Source organism: Corvus kubaryi, unplaced genomic scaffold, assembly GCF_017639235.1.
Source record: "Corvus kubaryi isolate FWS band 111438036 unplaced genomic scaffold, C.kubaryi_AGA036_p1.0 37216, whole genome shotgun sequence".
In the NCBI taxonomy this organism is placed as follows: Eukaryota; Metazoa; Chordata; class Aves; order Passeriformes; family Corvidae; genus Corvus; species Corvus kubaryi.
The window spans coordinates 1,325,121-1,344,176 of NW_024581061.1; the positions used below are offsets into that span (position 1 = coordinate 1,325,121).

Sequence of the window (19,056 nt, forward strand, 5' to 3'; positions counted from 1 at the left end):
ACTGTCCATGCCACTTCTATGGAGGATTCCTGTCCCAAAGCTTTGACTGTAGTTAATCTTTAGAAAGCAGCCAGTACAGACCTTTGTCACAATCACACCTAAGTTTCTAATTTAAATATTAACATTAAGGCAGTTTTTTGAAGATGTTCCGAAGGTTGAGAAAACTGGTATCTCATTTCTTTAACCCAGAAGTCTTGTTTATCCATTGTTAAGAATCTGGATCCTGAAAGATATCACTGCTAAACTTGCATATTTCTTTCTATCATATCATTAATTATTTGTGAAAAGTAGGACTTGGCCACACTTTATTTCTGTTTCATAAAAGATTTGGCTTTCATCTGATTTTTTTTTTTAAAGATCTCACTTTTCACTTTTAGGGGATCAGTTTTCCAAAAAATTGAGCTTATCAGACACATCTACACTGCTAGTAATTCAAAACCTTGGCATATTTATTGATTCCAAAAACCTATTACATGATATCGCTTACATCCTTGTATTTGATTAGACTGAGTTATTGGGGGAACTAACAAAAGATTACTCAGAACTCAGCAGAGAGCTTATATAGACATCATCTTACCTGACATCTAAACTATTTCCTCTTGCACCTTTATTTATAAGTGTTGCACACACAGAACAAATTTTGCACAAAACAAGTCTCTGAGGCAGCTTTACCTCAATTTTTTTTATTCCACCATTAAAAACCCTAAGAGATGGGTTGTAAGTATAAAACATTTATTGTCTTCTTTCAGAGAATATTGATGAACAACTACAGAAGGTTGTATCGATGAGTAAGATGTATTATGACTGAACATCATCCAAGTTCAATTTAAACCTGAGCTATATACTACCTCTGAATATAGTATGTATAAGATATTTATATATAAATATAAATTATGCACTTCTTTGGACAAAAAAATGCCAATAAGTTTAAACCATGAATATGTTAATTAGATTGAAATTCATCCATTACAGAAAATATTTTGACAAGTATTCTAAGAATAGTGTTTTTAAAACAGTTCAATGCATTAAATACATGCAAATTTTGACAGTCAAAAATGCATACTGCATATCTGAGATACTATCATTCTTCACAATCATTGCAGCCTCTAGCTAGATACAGATTTTTCATGACAGACAGGAACACTTCCTTCTGTGTATCTCATATTCTCAGATTTCTACTTCAAAATTATTCCTGAAGCACTTTTAAAGCCAGACTTAGAACTACTGCAAGCTAGAATGGTTGCTATATACTCCAGTTAGCCAAGCCTGCCAATGCCGAACCACATTCAATCTCACTTTCTAAGTAGAACTGCTTGCCACTAGAATCACATCCACTGGCAAATTTTAGGATGTTTCATCCTTGAATTATCTGCATTAATAGTGCATATATAGGGTATTTCCAAAATATGCCTAAGGTAGACATACACATGGGATTTCCACACACAAACACATTAGCACCCACATCAATTAGAAGTATATTCTCTATTTTGAAAAATCCCCAAGTAACTTTAGGGTAGAGTTTCAGAACTGGCTAAAACCTATTTAAAGTTGTTACTAAAAGGTGAATTCTGCCCCCTCTGTTCTCGGTACTTGTCCTACAGCCACACGACAAACGAGAGCAGCTCACCAGTTAAGACAAAAACTTGGTATGAAAGACTAGAAAGCTGTAATGTCCATTTTCTTTCAAAGCAGAGTATCTTTACACAAAGGCATTCTAGGTGGGCATGGATATATCTGCATGGAATGCTACTCTACAACACACAGAGTAGCATAAATTCACATTATCCAGGCCCACAGCACTCAACCACACCCATGGTATGCTGTAGATCACAGCAACAAAATTGTAATGTAGAAGAGGGTCAAGAAACAGAACAAAGGAACAGTGGACAAACTCCCTGCATGAGGAAAATACACTGATTCTTTAATTACATGTATCTACTTATGCAAGGATTTTGAATTTGAAATGGAGATTTAAAGGAAACATTAAGAGGAAATTTTTACAAGTAGTAACAGTTGGTCTTCGAGATGTCCCAGGCAGGCTGCAGCCTGAATCACACTGTGAGAGCATCACAGCTTCTTGTGAGTCACATATTTCTGAAAGATCCGGTGAGAACATGTGGATGGAAAGATATGTAATTGTTTTACAACAAAAACAAGTTTTCCGGCATGAGTTTCCCTCAGCTATTGAAGTTAAGTTCCCTTACAGCTACCAACACTCTTTATCCTACTTACCAGGAAAAGGACCTGCAGGGAATCTTACCGGGGCTGTTGCAGAGAGGCAGTGAGTTTGTGGGTTTGTGCATTTATTTCTTACCCCAGATTCACAGCTTGTGGGCCTGTGTCTTGCTAAAGAAATTCCCTTTGCAATGATCCACTACACAGGGAAAATAAAACTAACTGATTATTTTTTAGGCAAGAGTAACTCAAATGAACCTCAGCCACAGTTTTGCAACTGCAGGAGGGCCAGACAAAATGTGATGTTGTAAGTGTGATAGTTAATACTGGTCATAATTATAGGAAAAACAACGCTCGGTAGAAAATGCATTTAATGCTTTCAGTAAGATTTCTTTAGGGTCAGTAAGTATAAAATGCAATAATCTTGAAAACTAACCCCAGGTGTATCGTTTTGTTAATAGAAGAAATGTGCAGGATAGGCAAACTGCTAAATTTTATGTAATGTTTTATACAGGGAAAAAGGGTACCTAAGATAGGGCTATATAGCTCACCTGAGGCCAAATCACAGTCCTTGAACAATGCAAAACTCCTCTGGACATCAGTGGCATTTTTCCTAGGGTAAGAGCTGAAAGGCCAAGCCAGTCATTGAAATACTCTGGTACCACAGGGCTCTAAAAGCCAAAGCAGTGATAATGGCAGAAGAGCTGTTATTTCTGTACCATAAAAAGAAATTTTCCAGAGAAGTTATTACATTTAAATGTATTCTGATATTGCATTCTGCTTTTCCATCTCAGCCGACACTGAACAAGATGGACATAACATAGAGCACAGTATTTTCTATTAAATATAGTTATAAGGGAAGAATAACAGCCTTGGAATGACTCACTTGCAGGACCAATTCATAGGTTACACTGAGTATGCAAGGCAATTTCAGAGTAGTGGTGGAAGAAAAGGAGTTTTATAACACAAGTGATGCAAACTAATCTGGAGACTCAGATACACAGAGAACTAATTTGGAGACTTGGATACATAGAGAAGTACACAATGGACTATAAACACTTCAAGGGAGGAAAGAATAGGGACTTTTTCAAATACAGTGGAATCTGCAAAAATAGAGTCCGATTCTGTTCAATAACAAAATCATTACAAATTGTGAAACATATTAAAAATTCAACACTAAAAAGACAGCAGCTTTGTACTTGTGCTGCACTGAGTCTAGACACAAGATACTAAGAATGGGAAACTGTATTAAGGCAGAACTGGTGACAGACACTGGCAGTCCTATACAAGTGGTTCATACAGAATGTAATGAGATATTCAGGAGTGTATTTCAGCCCATATAATGAGGGCAAAACTTTACCTAGAGGGTAAAGTTTTGCACGCGGTGGCATTACTTCCTAGGATAATGGGAAAAAAGTAGTAAGAAAATACAAGATTTGTTTAATTCTTTCAAAAACATCTTGTCACAGTTCTGCATTCTAGACGATACAAATCTTTGTCAGGACACATATAATTAAGTTCACCTTTTAAAAGCTAATGTGACAGACCTAGCACTAGTTCTGTGTAAAAACAGCATCTTCTACAAAGGAACTGTACCATAAAAATTGATGCTCATGAAATGTTATTATAATCTAAAGTCTGAAACCACAAAGCAAGAAAATTCTGAGTTAAAACGAAACTTCATCCTTAGCCCACCCAAAAGTGTTTAGATATAGCAGGGCTTGCCAAAAAGTAATAATCCTATATACAAAATATGTTGCCATCACTAGAAATTTCAAACTAAATATGGAATTCCAGCTCTTAATTCTTACCTTTCTCTTCCCTACTTTTATGGGTATAAACAAGTCCTTTCATGACTTTAGCACTTGTGTGGTTAATAACCTTAAGCTAATGCTTTTTAACTATTTCTGTGTGGAATCATTTATTTGCCAGGTTCTCAGCTAAACAGTCAACCCCAAGAAGAGGAAAAACCAAAACCCAAATAGTAAAATTATATTTATGGAGTACTGTGGAGTGGCCCTGAAGGAAAAAGAATTCACATAATTGAGCGGTCTGCTCCTTGTACTTCAAACTCATCAGCCCTTTCTTTTTTTTTTAAGAGCTAGAGGCATAAGTTATTGAACCACTAGATAAGGACTGAAATAAGATCTGCTGTTGAGGAAGAACAAGGTTCTCATCCAAGTTACGAGATAACAAATTGTGATGTGGAGAAGAGTGATTTTTTTCAGAGATGGGGGAGGATGGGGGGGTGGAATGGGACAGGAGATGACATAGCATCTCACAGTGTTTCTGTAGACCACAGTTCAATATGTGTTGAAGGATCTACATCCATTTTTGGACACTGCTCTTTCTCTCACCAGGATATATTTTTGGTTACATTATTTTTCCCCATTTCTCTTATGTGATGTCATCTTTATAATGGTCAAAAAAAGGATTTTCTGATATTTTTGTTTTCTACCTTCTTAAAAGAAAGTTCCTGGTCGGAAATGGTAAATCAGTCTCTGTTGCGGGATGTCAGGACTTTCTAAAGAACATGAGTGAGGAAAGTAGCGATGAATGCAGCAGTGGGATAGCTAACGTGATGTTTCACAGACTAAGACAGAAAGCACTTCACAGGAAACCACTGCAGTATGGGAAGTTTGTTCCATGAGCCAGCAAGCATTGCCTAAAGTCTTGCAAGTTCACAGAAAAAGCAATATATGTACCGTAAAGACTTCTGCAAACCCTCATTCACATAACTTTTAACATCACCCAGCACTACTTCAGTTGATCTGTCCTGATCCTAATAGCTCTGCTGCCATTTAAATCTGAATTTGGCTATTTTCCTTAAAGCAGATATGTTGTCACACTAGGTCTATGAACCAGAGATTTCTGAGACACCCCAAAGAACTCAGGGTGAAAATTAGTTTGTCTGGGGCACACCCCCCACACTCCATACATGCTTTCTCCACTGGCAGTACAGGTACTTCAGGACCCTCTGGTGGTGTCCCTTCTCATCTAAGAGTCAGCTGGTCAGCTTTTCCCTGGAGATAGTTTAGGTGTCCATACCGGTGGAAATGGTATCCAGCTTTAGCCAAGACCAGTTAGAAAATCTTCTTTCTACAGAATATCTTCATGTTTTCTTCTGTTCTAGCACAAACTCCTAATCCCCAAGTGACAGGTACTCTAAGAATGCAATTCACCCATCTTTTCAAAGTTCAGCATCTGTGTATGGCGAATACTCGAAATGTAAAGGGAGAAAGGAATGTCCTGACAGAACAGAAACTGGTGTTCAGTGATGGTAAAATACAAACAGATTCTTGAACCAGCACAAGGGACCACAGACCCAGCTCTTTTGCTTAGATGAGTTCCTTAAACACTCAGTGCTCCCCTTCCCTGCTCTCCTCTCCCCCACTTGACTGAACACTGAGCTACCAGTGTGAGTGAAAAGCTCATGTTTCCTCAAAAAATATCATCCTTACCCAGGATAGTAGGACCTGAAGATCATTACACTCTCCAGTTCAGAATTCTCAGTGATTCTGTGATTCTATTTTTAACTACTCAGCTTTGTATAGGCCCATTACAAGCTCAGTAGCAATAATAAGAAAAGATTCTGATGAGTGAATGGTAGAAAATTAACTTCCAGACCTGGTACATCAATGTGCCCCATTGCTTCAGAATATGCTTACACCTCTAACAAAGAGCTTCCAGCATTGCTAGAATTCCAGGCAACCGTGTAGGAAGCAGCAGGTTAAGGGCTGTCTCTGTTGTAATAAACTTGTTCCTAGAAAGCAGTCTTCTCCTCCAACCAAAACCTTCTAGATTCCTTCTAAATTCAGAACTATTTTACTCTGCAGTATATATTAGCATTTAAATTTTGTATTTCTGAAGAGAGTTAATAAAACCACAGCCGAGTTTAAGAATGCTACTTTAGTATTTCCACTGTAGTGTTCTGTTTGAGAAAGCATTCTTAAAAGGGCAATGGATTCTGCTGAGTAATATATTTTTCCTTTTCAAAAATATTTTTTCTCTAAGATTTCATTATTAAATACATGGACTCCTCTCTAGCTCCAAAGAAAAATATGATAGGACAAGCCCTAAGGATTTGTAAACTGAATCCCCTGGTTTTACTAGAACTGAAATAATTTATACAAATTTAGAAAGTTTAGTATAAGCATACACTTAACAGATGCCTCTTTAATTATTCCAATAAGCATAGTAACCATATATATGATAATAAATACATGCACAGTAGGCTTTCTCTTACTTCACAATTGTAGGTTTGACTATAGTACATGTGACTGTAATTTTGGTCACAATATCTGTATTTAGAGCTTGGGTATTTTTAGCCTTAAGGAAACTCAACCAGCTCCATTATTTGCAGGATAACTTTCAAATTCAGGAGAAGAAAAGATATTGAGATAGAGAAGTGCCTTTTGTTCAGAGATAAAGTGTTGAAAATACTAAGGCCTTAACTTATGCTTGAGTTCCTCAGCCCAAAATGAGGGCATCAGGACAAAATAGTGACACAGGTATTCTCATATTCAATTCAAAATCCACAAAACGTAATGCATGCATCATGACAGCCTGCATCAAAGTATCAGAAGGAAAGGACTGGTAAGAAGAGAGAGGCCAAGATCTTCCTAGCCACACCAAGACTTGGTCCTCACTTCACTCACCATGACAAAGCTCTCCCTGCTACCAAAAAAGAGTTAATTCAGCAGCAGAAAAATCTGTGCAGCAATGCCGAAGAGACTCAGACACTCCAAACAGACAAGAGCAATGAATGGCATGGATATGATCCAATGAATCAGCAAAACAGACACAAAAAAGAATTATTTTTTAAATATTATTTGGGTTAGAAAGTCATGAGGTCAAAATGTAACAAGTGCCAAATTTGAGGCTGCCTGGAAGTTTTACTCTGGTGCAATTTTCAACTGCGTTAATGATAAAGTTGCAATGGCATGATCACTCATTCCACACCCTCTGTTTCACTCCCATTCCTGCCAATGATAACATACTAAAGGGCAAAATCAAGACATCCTTGAATCTGCCATTCCCAGTATTAGTGTCTGACTTTGTAACCTAACAAAATCCTGAAAAAAATGAAGTCCTCATGACATCAATGTTGCAATGTTTTCAACTTTATTTCAAGAGCTACTATGGTGATTTACAAAATTGGCCCTGGTATTTAATGTTACACAATCTAAGTAGATTCTTTCCTCAACATTGATAAAAAAATCAGAAAATTCTTCATTTCATACAGGTTTCAAGTTTCAAAATCTGGAATTTTCCCTGGCTTTGGGAGTCTTGTGGACCTGGTGCTCTATTTTTTACTCAAAAACACTGCAACTCATAGAAGCGCCAGATTCTAATAGGTCCAACCATACATTGATGTCATATATTAAGTCAGAAGTGATCTGTCTCATCAGAAATAAAGCAAATCTTGTTGGTTTTCTTCTGAAGGTATTTACTTATTTTTAAGCACTCCTGAGGGTTTACTGATGTTCAAGATGCAATTGGGTGAGATATACCTTAAGCCAGCACAGCAGCAAACAGGCTCCATATAGGTGCCAGAGTGTTGTCAGACCATTTGATGTGCCTTCAACAAGTGGTGAGCATCCTTCCTTCCTACACTTTTTACACAAATATAACCTGAAAGTCAGAGTTGGCCTTACACAAAGGGTGAGAGAGCAAAAGGCAGTCAATTTGCTTTTCATTCAAAACAAACTAGGAGAAGCCAGGAAAGAAACTTTGTCACTAAGTAACAATTCCTTCCCAGGGGTTCTCACAGAAAAATGCAACTGTCATCCCCCTTTAGATTTTAATGTCCCTGTACTGGAACAAAACACTAACTCAGCTAAAAGTTCCTCACAACTGTCTGGTAGCTGTGCTTTCAGCTGCTGATGCTTTATGAGCTTTAAAAAGAATACAGTCAATGACGTGGTTTCTGATGCAAAATGAAACCTGGAATCTAATTTAAGATATCAACATATAATTATTATTCATAATAATGAATATTTGGCTTTGTTACTTTCACCTTCAATGTTCTTGGCTATGGAAAATAATGAGGTCTATTTAGCAGTGTTATTTTGTAGTGATGTATCATTTACTGTTCTTAAGAACAAAAATATTTTGGTTGCATTACAGTTGATATCAAAATTGGTTTTAGTATCAGACTTAAAACTGAGGTCCTTATGGAGATAATCTCCCCCTAAATTAACAGTGTTGCCCAAAAAGTGTGGATCAAATCCAGTATGAACAAGAAACCCCACTAGCTCTCACTAAAAAGGAAGAAACTCCCATCACTTCCCCTTGTCTCTATAAAGGGGAAGACTCAAGGGCAGCTTGCCTCAGTAAATTTTTCCACTCATTTTACTTTTTTTTAAAACTGATTTTGTTCAAAGTACTCTTGGAAAAAAAAAAAGAAAAATTAAAAGAAAAAAGATAAACACACTTCTATTTTAGCAGTCTTTGGCCAATGTAGACTTAATACAAATTTGCATCATCAAAACACCTCTTAATTGTGTTAAAATTTATTGCACTCATTTTTCTTCCAAAATTCACAGGAACCTTTTGCTTTACAATCCATTCTTTACTTGCATGCCCTTTTTCTCTCTCATTGGAAAATATATCAATTTCTTATTAAAAATAGAAGTACTTTGGCATGACTGACCTGTAGAGATACAGAGCTAAGCAGAGTCAGTGAATCCACTCACTCTGATATGCACACATGATATGCAATTAAAATCTCCATTCACATTCCTACGGGGTTGTCAATCAAGAGAAAAGCCTTTTTGACAACATCCAGTGAAGCATACCAACTAACTGCTGAACAGGAACTTAAACAGTAACAGCTTTTGTTACTAGCAAGAACGGATTTTACCAAGATTGGGCTCGGTTTCTAAAGAATTATGTTAAAATTTTGGGGGCTTTTCATTAAAAATTAAAATGTGTCACAAAGCTATTGTGTGTGAAGCTATCATATTATGTAATACATGAGGGTTATCAGATTTATGTGAAAAAAATCCCTCTCTAACCTTTCTTGGCTGTAGGAAACAATTTATCCTTTCATATTTAGAACAATGAACAATGATTACAAGCTGGTTTTTAGTGAGAAGAGAACATTATTCTAATTGCATGTTGTCTATTTGGTAGGCATCGAATATCTTTTATAATGTTACATTGTGAGCTGCCCAGACACAAAACTAACACTGAAAAAGATCCACTACTGCCAAAAATGATACTGTGAACAATTTATTACTGATAGAGTGGAAAATAATTTTTAGTAACTCCAACTCCTTGAAAATATCCTAACTTTCAATTTACAGAGGGCAAGAGAGGAAAAGTCTTTGATAAACATTGAAGATGCTAACATTTGCTTTCTAATACCCAGTCACATAATGCACAACTCGTAAGAGCTTTAGGGTACTTTCAAATCCAATCTGTAAAGGTAAAACCATTAAAAATACATAGATTGTTAGTAATCTGATGTTTGTGTTTTGAGCACTAACCTTGAATTACAGTTTTCAAACATGCTAATATTATTAAATATTGAAATATTTGCCCTCTTGCTTATCACACTCCATAACTGAAGAGAGAGCAGATGCATCCTAACTATTAACAGTCATGACAAATTGCCTTACTAATGAATGTTACACACTGAAAGTGCCATAACTGATTAAACTACAATTTCCCACTACCAGATAGAGAGAGACTTGAGAACTCCAGCAGTGGACAACTCTGATGTTCTGCCAACAGGCCTTCGGGGCACAGTGTGGTATTTAGAAAAACACACTGTAAATTCCATATGAATATATTCTAAAAGACTATGTGTATACAACAGGTTTTAAAGAACATTAGATGAAACAGCTTAGGTTCGTAGCAGATGAGCCATGCAAAATGGATGTGTTTTAACAATTTCAGAAGAATTACAACACAGCGTTGGAGAATATTTCTGTTGGGTTCCTCTGCCCCTCTCCCCACCTCCCCAAACATTGCTTGTGCTTTGCTTTCACATAAAATCTTTCTTTTGTCAGTCTCTTTGTCGGTGCAAAATTGGCAGTGGTTCAAATTCAAAGTACTCCTATTCATTTACTGACCATTAAACCAATGTCATTCTAGTTCACATCAGCCAGAGAGCTAAGCTCTAAAAAACATAAAAGGCTTGCTTCACCACTGACGAATAATGTGTACATTTTTACAGAGCTTAAACCTTAATGCTTTGCCTGAAACTAACAATACAGTATACCTTATCATTCCTTTTTCACAAGCAGGCAGCTGCTGAAACGCTTGCCACTTCAAAATATCAATTGCTTGCCAGAGTTGTCCTCAACACACCCTGTCAAACTCATGTATATTGTGCAATGAAAATGGTGCAGGACTGAAAGCTAGAAATTGTGTCAAATTCTGCTGTAAGGGTATGATGTGCAAAGAACAATGTATGACAACCGTAGAGACTACAAACAATAGCAATGGAGCCAGACACTACATATATCACAACTGTGCCTGTACATATTTTATTGTATGTATTATATATTTTAAAGCATGACAAATGTGTCATTGAAGCTATGTGCTACACCAAATAGAAACCCTTCAGTTAGTTAAGCTTTTTCATTTCTCTTGATAGAAATGTAGTGGTATTTTTCTGCCCTCTAAACATTTGTTTGTAAATCACACAGCACAAGAAAAAAAATCAGGTTTTCAAAATGAGTAACAGAAAACAAAAGACAATACTACAAGATGAGAAAATGAGATTTTGTTCAATTAACACTTTTGCTTTTCTCTATGGACACAGAGCCAGGCTACCTTTAAGAATATCTGAGGCTATGCAAGAAAAATACAGTATCACTACACCCATAAATTACAGTGTACCTAATTTTAATGTAGATAAGTGCTGGCCTATCGATTTGCATGTTTCCCTGGCAAAATGGAAATCCCATGTGAATATGTTCTTTGTCTGTAGAAAATGCATTTTAAAAAAAAAACCTTTATGAATACAGCAATCTATGCTAAAAAGGAAAACATAAGTAACTAGTATAAAATTATGTGTGGAACCTAGGGGAAGTAGTGCTCATGTACACACATGTATACATGCATCTCTCGATGCATGAATGTGTCAATGTGTGTTACACAGTCACATAGTGTTTTAGCTCACAGTTAGAATTTCTACAAAGTGTCTTAAGTAATGAAAATTCAGCCTCTAGACAGAATGTTAAATTAGCTGAGGAAAAAAATGGAAACTGACAAACTAAGTACCAAAGCAAGTTAATCATAAGGTGACCATGAAATGCTAGTCTTCAAAAACAACACATAGTTGTGATGAAAAAGAAGTGCTTAGGAGGAAAGATGAGTGCAGCAGCCCACAACAGCATGTAGGTTGCAGAACCTGAACACACAGTATTCCATGAGGGTCACTAACTGATATAATCCTAACCAAAATGAATAGATACACCATTAAGGTGTTAATAAATATTTTGGAAAGAGAATGGGTGTTTTAGGTGTTCAGGGTTGCTGACCTTTGCTGTGTTTATTAGTGGGACAATGATGCATTATTAACACACAGCAGCTGTACCTGAACTGCTGCCATGAACATAATAGCCTTTTATAGCCATCAGGGGAGTGAGATAGGAGGCCTTTATTAACCACTACACATGATTAGCACATTATGTGAACTTTAGTAGGCAAATTATCTCTTATTGAAATATAATGTTGGTTATAACTAATTGTAAACATGATTTTAAAAACTTCTCAATGCAAAATGAAGATTTTTACTGCCATTTAGCTAGTAAGTGGCTAAGCCACTAAAAAAAAATTCTTTTCCTTTGTTCAACCTGTAAAAACAACTGTGCCTAACAAAAACCTACTGCCCTATGGTAAAAACACTGAGGTGACTGAATGACTTCCACATCTCGAATATTATTTTTCAGAACAGTAAAAAAAACGTAAACAGACATTTCCAACACAATTAAGAAAACTGCTGGTGAAGAAAAAAGAACTTGCCTTATATTTTCCTAAAAAGACTACAAGCAGTTCTTAAAGAATCAATCTGACAATACATTTTCAAGAGTTAACTTGAAAAAACAACACCATGATTTACTTCAAAAAGCTTAATTTTGGGTAAGATTATCCCATTAGCCTTCACAACTGAACACAGCACTGAGAGTCCATTATGAGCAGTCTTTTATGCCCTAGCAGAAAGTCATTAACATAAAATAAATCATTAGCTTTGATATTAAGCCTCTACTATCTGCAGGTTTCTATGACTAATGTTCACAACTTTGTGTGCCAAATGATCAATTATATTATTTGAAAGGTTATCATCCCTTTTCCACATTATTTTTCCTTTTACTATTTATTATTATTTCAGGTTGATGCAAACACAACGATCATATGAGAAACAAATGTTTTCTCTTATTCATGAACACAAACCTACCCACTTCTGGCAACTGTGACCAGAATATAACTTCAAAGCCAGTTACATATAGTAAAGGACAGAAATGATGCATTCTCAGAGTAAGTTCACTTCCTTCGAAGTCAGCAATATATAATGAAGCAGAAATCTACGTGTGTATATACATATAGAGTAGCATAGATACAACAGGAATTTACATGTTTACATAATCTTCTCTTCTGGCAGGAACTGTCTAGATAAATCTTTTACTCCGCATGGCAGACTTTATACTTCCTTTACTGACCCATTTCCCTAAGTACAGGTTATCACTGTCTGATTTCAGAGTTCTGAATTCTTCTTGCATTTAGAACTGGAATTCACTGCAGATTTTCTTAATATAACAAAAATACATACCAGCTACAGTAACTTCCATTTAACCTTTAAGACCATATAATCATCAACAACAATAGCAGGAGACAAAAGTACTACCACAGCAGCTCAATTTCCATGCTTAGCCAGCAGTACCTTTGAAAAAAGCCATTCGTGCTACTTTTGACTGGTAGAGAGTGGTTTAACAGTCAAGAATGTGAATGCTAAAACATTCTGACATTTCCACTAACCTGGATTTGTCAGATGCTCATGTAATTCAAGTATGTTTTGCAACTTAGAAAGCAGCGTGTTCCTTGGGAGGAAACCGTTCAACAGGGGTCTATAGCAAATCAAATAGCAGCCCAGTGAGAAATACTAAATGAACAGTTCAGGAACAGTGTTAGCATATGTGCAATTGAAAGATAAGATATAAATATTATTAGAGCGATATGAAATTCAAATGCTAAAAATAAACTACTTACTGCAAACATAAGAAGCAAAAGAAAACCACAGACATTACAAATGTGGGTTACACCAAGATGTCTGCTGAAAATCAATTTTAAGTTTGAAGGTCTAAATCAAGAGCTAAACATTTTATTTGATGACTTACTAACAGGAAACTGATTGCTACCAATGAACATAAATGGCAGATACTCCAGCAGCAGGGGGGACAAGAGATCCTTATGGGCACTCACCTCTGTGGAGGGGCAGAGTTTGGTGCTGCTACTAAGGCTACAAAATCTGTGCCTAACCATAGAATAATGCAACGCTGCCATTTTCCAACTGAACGCTGTGGGGAAAAGCGTTATGACCAAGAAAATCTCATTTGGGTTGATGTGAATTCCATGCCTGAAAGTATTTTGGAAGCATTGCTATAATTAAGAGTCATTTGGTGAATCTGCTATAAACCATGTTTTGAAGCGGTTTATAACTCAACGTTTTTAATGAGAAATCATTCTTTGGGCAGAAAATTGGTACATAGTTGCATAGCTAAAACAGCAGAATAGACTATTTCAGTTGGAAGGGATCTACAACTATCACATAGTCCAACTGCAAAAACAAAACACTTAAATTTAGGTTATATTTAAAATAAGTATTTTATTGCATGCAATCCATGCTAGACATTCAAAGAGCATGTGTCCTCTTCAAAAAGATAAACAAAGCTGCCACTAATTGCCTCTGCTGTCAGTTCCAGAAGCCAAGGTCTGCACCGATCCAGGGACTACCCTCTCACCATGCGAAGTGGTGCTTTCAGGTCACTCTTGAGCCGTGCTGAGAGTGCAGTCAAAGGAAGCTTTTTACTTCCAACATCTAAGCTTTGTTATATCTACCATCAATACAGGATTTAAATATCCAAGAACTTTTATCTAGATCCTGCCATGATTAGGACAATTCTCTGCTTAAATATAAATTGTGTTTTATGCACAGTTCATTTCCAAATGCTTGCGTCTTTAGCAAGACGAGAAAGTCCTGCTAACATGGGAATCTGAGGGCTGGAGGGTGCTCAGTTCTTCACAGTAAAGAGTGATCATCCCCAACACACCCCGAACTCAACAGGAGCTGGAACTGCCCAGTCTTGCACAGTACCAGCTTCTCAATGTCAGCTCCAGCTGCTCTTTGGTTTAATGTAAACACCAAAGGTACTGCATGTGCTGTAGTGTTTAGTTAATTCAGCATTCTTAATAATTTACTGTTTTCACTTTTTTTTCATAAGACCTCATGATAGGCTGATTGAAGGTAATGCTCTAGAGATGAAACACATCGTTCTGGTATGAGAATAAAACATAATTCCTCTCAAGGTACTGATGTTTGGCAGAAAGAAACAAAAATACTGCAAATGCTTTGGTTTATAGACACCTTTGAGAAAGATTTCTCAAAAGCACATACATAAATCATTGTCCGTGTTCCACTAAAACTGGGACCACTTCTTTTCTGAAACACTGGAATTTAAGGAGGCACACTTGAGACTTACACACAACTCTGAGACTACATACTAAGGTCTAGTAACCCAGGAAAGAAAAGTCCATTTCCATTCTTCATATGTGGTATTTTTGAAACTAAGAGACTTAACACTTGAAAATCAACAGTCAGCCCTAATACAACTGTTTAATCTTTATAAAATGGTAACAAATTTAAGTATGATTCCAATGCGGTAGAGGACAAGGTATTTTTTTAAGGGGGAAAAAATATGTTCAGGATAAACAATATGAGCATAATCTAAACCACTGTCAAAACAGTAACAGTATTTCAGCTTTAGAGCTGTCCTTCAGAGAGCCTGCTTGCCACACTTCTGAGTTTGAGATAGAGACTGGATGGAAGAAAGCCCCTGGAAATAATGTAAACTTTGCAAACAGCCATGGAATATTTTATTTAGAGTAGTCTCTATGGTAGGGTTAAGTTTACACAATAAATTACTTTAAACGCTGAGTACAAATATATGCACTTTTGCTCCATGGAATTCTGATTACCAGCGGGATTGTTAGCTGCTTACAAAGCATTGTATTTTATCTCCTTATCCACTTCTACCCAAGTTCACTCTGCTTTTTTCATTTTGAAAGGTTTTGCTTCCCTCTCCTTCCTTTCTCTTCTTTATTCCTCTTTTTAAAAACAACTACAGTCTATCATTTTACCTCTGCTGTCTGGCTGTATTTTTCCACTGCACTGACAACTACCAGTGAATACAAGAAAGATGAGCTGTAGGCTCCTGTATTTTTGAACAAGGTAGCAAATCACAGAAGAATCCAGTGCATAATTCTGCAAGGCTAACCATTGGGAGCAGTAAAGACCATTATTTTCTGCCTACTGATGGCAGAGGTCAGCATCCCTGTCATTAGCTGTGTCAAACTACAATTATATAACTGTGCTTTATGTGAGCAGATATCTGAAAACACTGTGAAGTTGCAAGTATGAAAATTAAAATATACCAATCCTTCTTACAGTACTGATCGAAGCGGTCTTTGGAGGTGGCACTTCAATAGGGAAAGCCATGAGGCTGTTATTTACTTCTCTCTACATAAACGTTTAAACTTATCATCTGACTTCTTCAGGCAGCATGAAAACACTGGCCATATTCTATCAAATTGAGACACTTGGATTATCAAAGTTATTTCTTTTATATCATTCAACTCAATTACGGAACGTGACGCTTCCTAAAATAAACTTCAACTGAACAGACTACTTGCATTAGCCTGAACATATCTGAACTGCAATTATGCTTCAAGTTTCAAGAGGCGAACAGTACAACCCCAACCCTAAATCTGTCCAGCATAAGAGCTCCACTATGTTATTTCAAAGGCTGACCTATATACCAAAGCATACTGTCCATTCTGTCTGTTTGTATAAGAGATACCTCACACAGTTGTCATAACCAACATTGTTTGCATTGCTCTTTCACTTTTCTCTCTCCATGGGTAATGCAAGAGAAACAAGGAAAAGCCTGCATAACAATATATGCAGAGTATAATGAGCTTTCACAGCAGATAGAGAAATATTAGGTTAAGATGCTTAGAATGCTATTTTAGGTTTATAAAATAAAGATCTAAGCAGTCTTCTGAAACAAAGCCTGCCAACTCAAAATCGTAAGATAAGAGGCGATTGTTTGAATCTACATTATTTTCCTTTGGCTACAGAAAAATGCACCGTCAACACCTCCCATGCATGTGCCTGGGAACTCATATGCTACAAACAACAATCTTATCAGGGAAAAAAATTAGTACTAACAGAACAATTAGAAAACTTAAAAGCCTAAGTATTCGTGGAATACATTCTAAATTACCAGTAGCTCAAGCAGACTTCAAACGTAAAGAATCAAAGTCTGGCAAATTTCTAAAAGGAAAAACACCACCAAAACCTAGGTATGAAAAATAGGGCCAAATCCACTAGTAAGTGCCAAAAGCAAGTTTTAACTAACTTTACAAGAAACAAGATTCCTGAGGGTTTTGAATGAGTTCTGAATGAGTTTTGCAGGTAAACACCTAATGAAGACCCCCATTCTGACCCAGAACATGGATCCATCCCACTCCGGCCATCATCTCCTGTCCTGGGGGAGTTTAAAAGCAAACACTCGACCAAACATATTGAATAGAAAATTCTGCAGGCCTCTCGCCCTTCAAACTCCCTAAATACACACAGCCTGAAAATGAGTGACAGAGCAATACTGTAACATGACGACATGTTTAGAACAAGTCAGATAAGTTTTCACAGCAATGTTAATCATGCTGGGCAAAGGGAGAGAGTGAAGGGGGTGAAAAATGAAATGTTCACTAAATGTATGCCTCCAAGGGGCCTGGCAAATCTACTCTGTCCATTTAATGTTATCAATGGTCAGTGGTAAAGACATGTGAGAAAGACATTTGTTCTATACTAGATATCTTATATTGAAACATTCCTGGTAAGTCTTTTCCAAGCATAAAACATATGTCTTATGACTGTGCACTTTTAAGCACATTATCAGTTCAGGCAAAGTGAAATAGAAGAGTTGCAACTTGTCTACAGAATGAGTGTCTCATTTGCATTTAAAAAGAACAGTTTGCTCCCTCATACATGGCATGACTTGAAAGAAGCTTGAACCAGCTAGTAAAAAAATTCTGAAAATGACTTTCTAAATTAAATTATTCGATTTGGAGTGCAACACACCAAAAATTATTTAAGGAACTTAATTGGAAAATGATTTAATATATTAAAGTAATTCCTGATTTTCCAAAGCATTTAACTTTTAAATTAAATCTGGCCCACTATCTCAAGAATGATGAGTGAAATGTGTATTCAAGTCATTACCTTCTTTCTGAAGCTTTAAATCATTGATAGGTTTAATAATGTTTGTCCAGTTTCACTGCCAAACAGATCTTCAAACACTTTGGTTCTTATGCCATTAATATCAGCCCAAGCTTTTCACATGGCAACACTTCACTGTTACAATTTACAAAACTGACAATAGAGAAAATAACAGCAAACCACAGATGAAAAGTAGCAGTAGTCTCATGATTACTCAGAGCACAAACAGAAAATTAATGAACACATAAATGCTCCTTTGCATTTGAACTCTTCCTGCTGAACCAAGTTCACTCCTGGCACAAACTTCGAATATATAGGGCACGTTTGCCAGATGCTGCAAAACAGTTACTTAAAACAACACTAACAGTCATACCTCTGGGATCTCTCTTGAAATATCCTGAGGCATCCACCACAAAGGGCCAGATTTATCTCTGGATTCTATAACTCCATTGAGTATATGTGAAATGCAGCCTGGATGAATTTGGTCCTTTCTGTTGTGATTGGTAGATGCGACCATGTGGGAAACCTTTCCTGAAAACTGAGAGGGCTTCACCCGGGAGCCGCAGCCTCCGCGCCTCAGCACAGACACACTCTATTTTGCTGTTTATCTCTGAATCGAGGCAGCTGCCCGGGATGAAAGGGACGGCTCGAAACGTTTCTCTGACACGTGAGACCGTCACGACAATAGCCGGGCGCGGGACCGGGCTGTCCGCCGGGCCCGGCCGGGCGGGTACCCCTCCGCGGCAGCGCCCCGCCGGCCACCGCGCCCCGCCGCCGCCCTCCGCACCCGCGGCCGGCCCTGCGGAGCCTGCGCACGGCGGAGTTTGCGCTGCGAAAAGCCATCTGCTGCTGCTGCAGCCCGCCACGGGCTGCCACGGCGGGCTTCCACACAAGCGCCCGAGCGCGCAGGTTTGAACACATCGCTCTCTCCCGGCTTGCTCCCCGTGGCTGGGCTGTGCTCAAAGGAGTGCTCTGGGTAACTCGCACTTTCCGACCATTTCCTACGGCCAGCGTTTTATTCATGTGCAAAGCTCATTCCGTAACAGCAGAGAAAGTACAGCTCATACATAAAGCACCAGCTGGCTCAGGCCACAGCGGCAGCAACAATGCAGGAACCCCAGCCCCCTTCCTTGGCAGCAAAAGTCACGCAAAGTGCTCCGGGATCGCAGCACCAAACTCTCGGAATCGGACTCAGAATTTGGGCTAGCGCGAGTATCCTCCGCGCTTCCTCCTTCCCCAGGGCTCGGGGACCTAGAACTTAGCTCTCCTCAGGTACTGACCCGATTTACAGAGGTTTAATCAAGTTACAGAGAAATTGGTAAGGCAGTTGCACAGCCGGGACAAAGTGGAGCCAATGTTCTGAACCG

The 19,056-nt window shown here is 37.7% G+C and overlaps 1 protein-coding gene across 3 annotated transcripts in view; it reads right to left on the bottom strand.

The window, feature by feature from the left end:
• Positions 1–19,056, bottom strand: part of TOX (thymocyte selection associated high mobility group box) — a 219,393-nt gene that overhangs the window by 199,582 nt on the left and 755 nt on the right. Inside the window, exon 1 of one of the 3 annotated variants that reach the window (XM_042022586.1) lies at positions 18,063–18,329. The exons of 1 other annotated variant lie outside the window; for it this stretch is intronic. In XM_042022586.1, coding sequence (XP_041878520.1) covers positions 18,063–18,206 — 144 coding nt within the window. In that variant the 5' untranslated portion in view covers positions 18,207–18,329. Of the gene's footprint in view, positions 1–18,062; positions 18,330–19,056 lie in introns of those variants that run through there. One more of the 3 variants, XM_042022584.1, reaches the window with a different exon arrangement.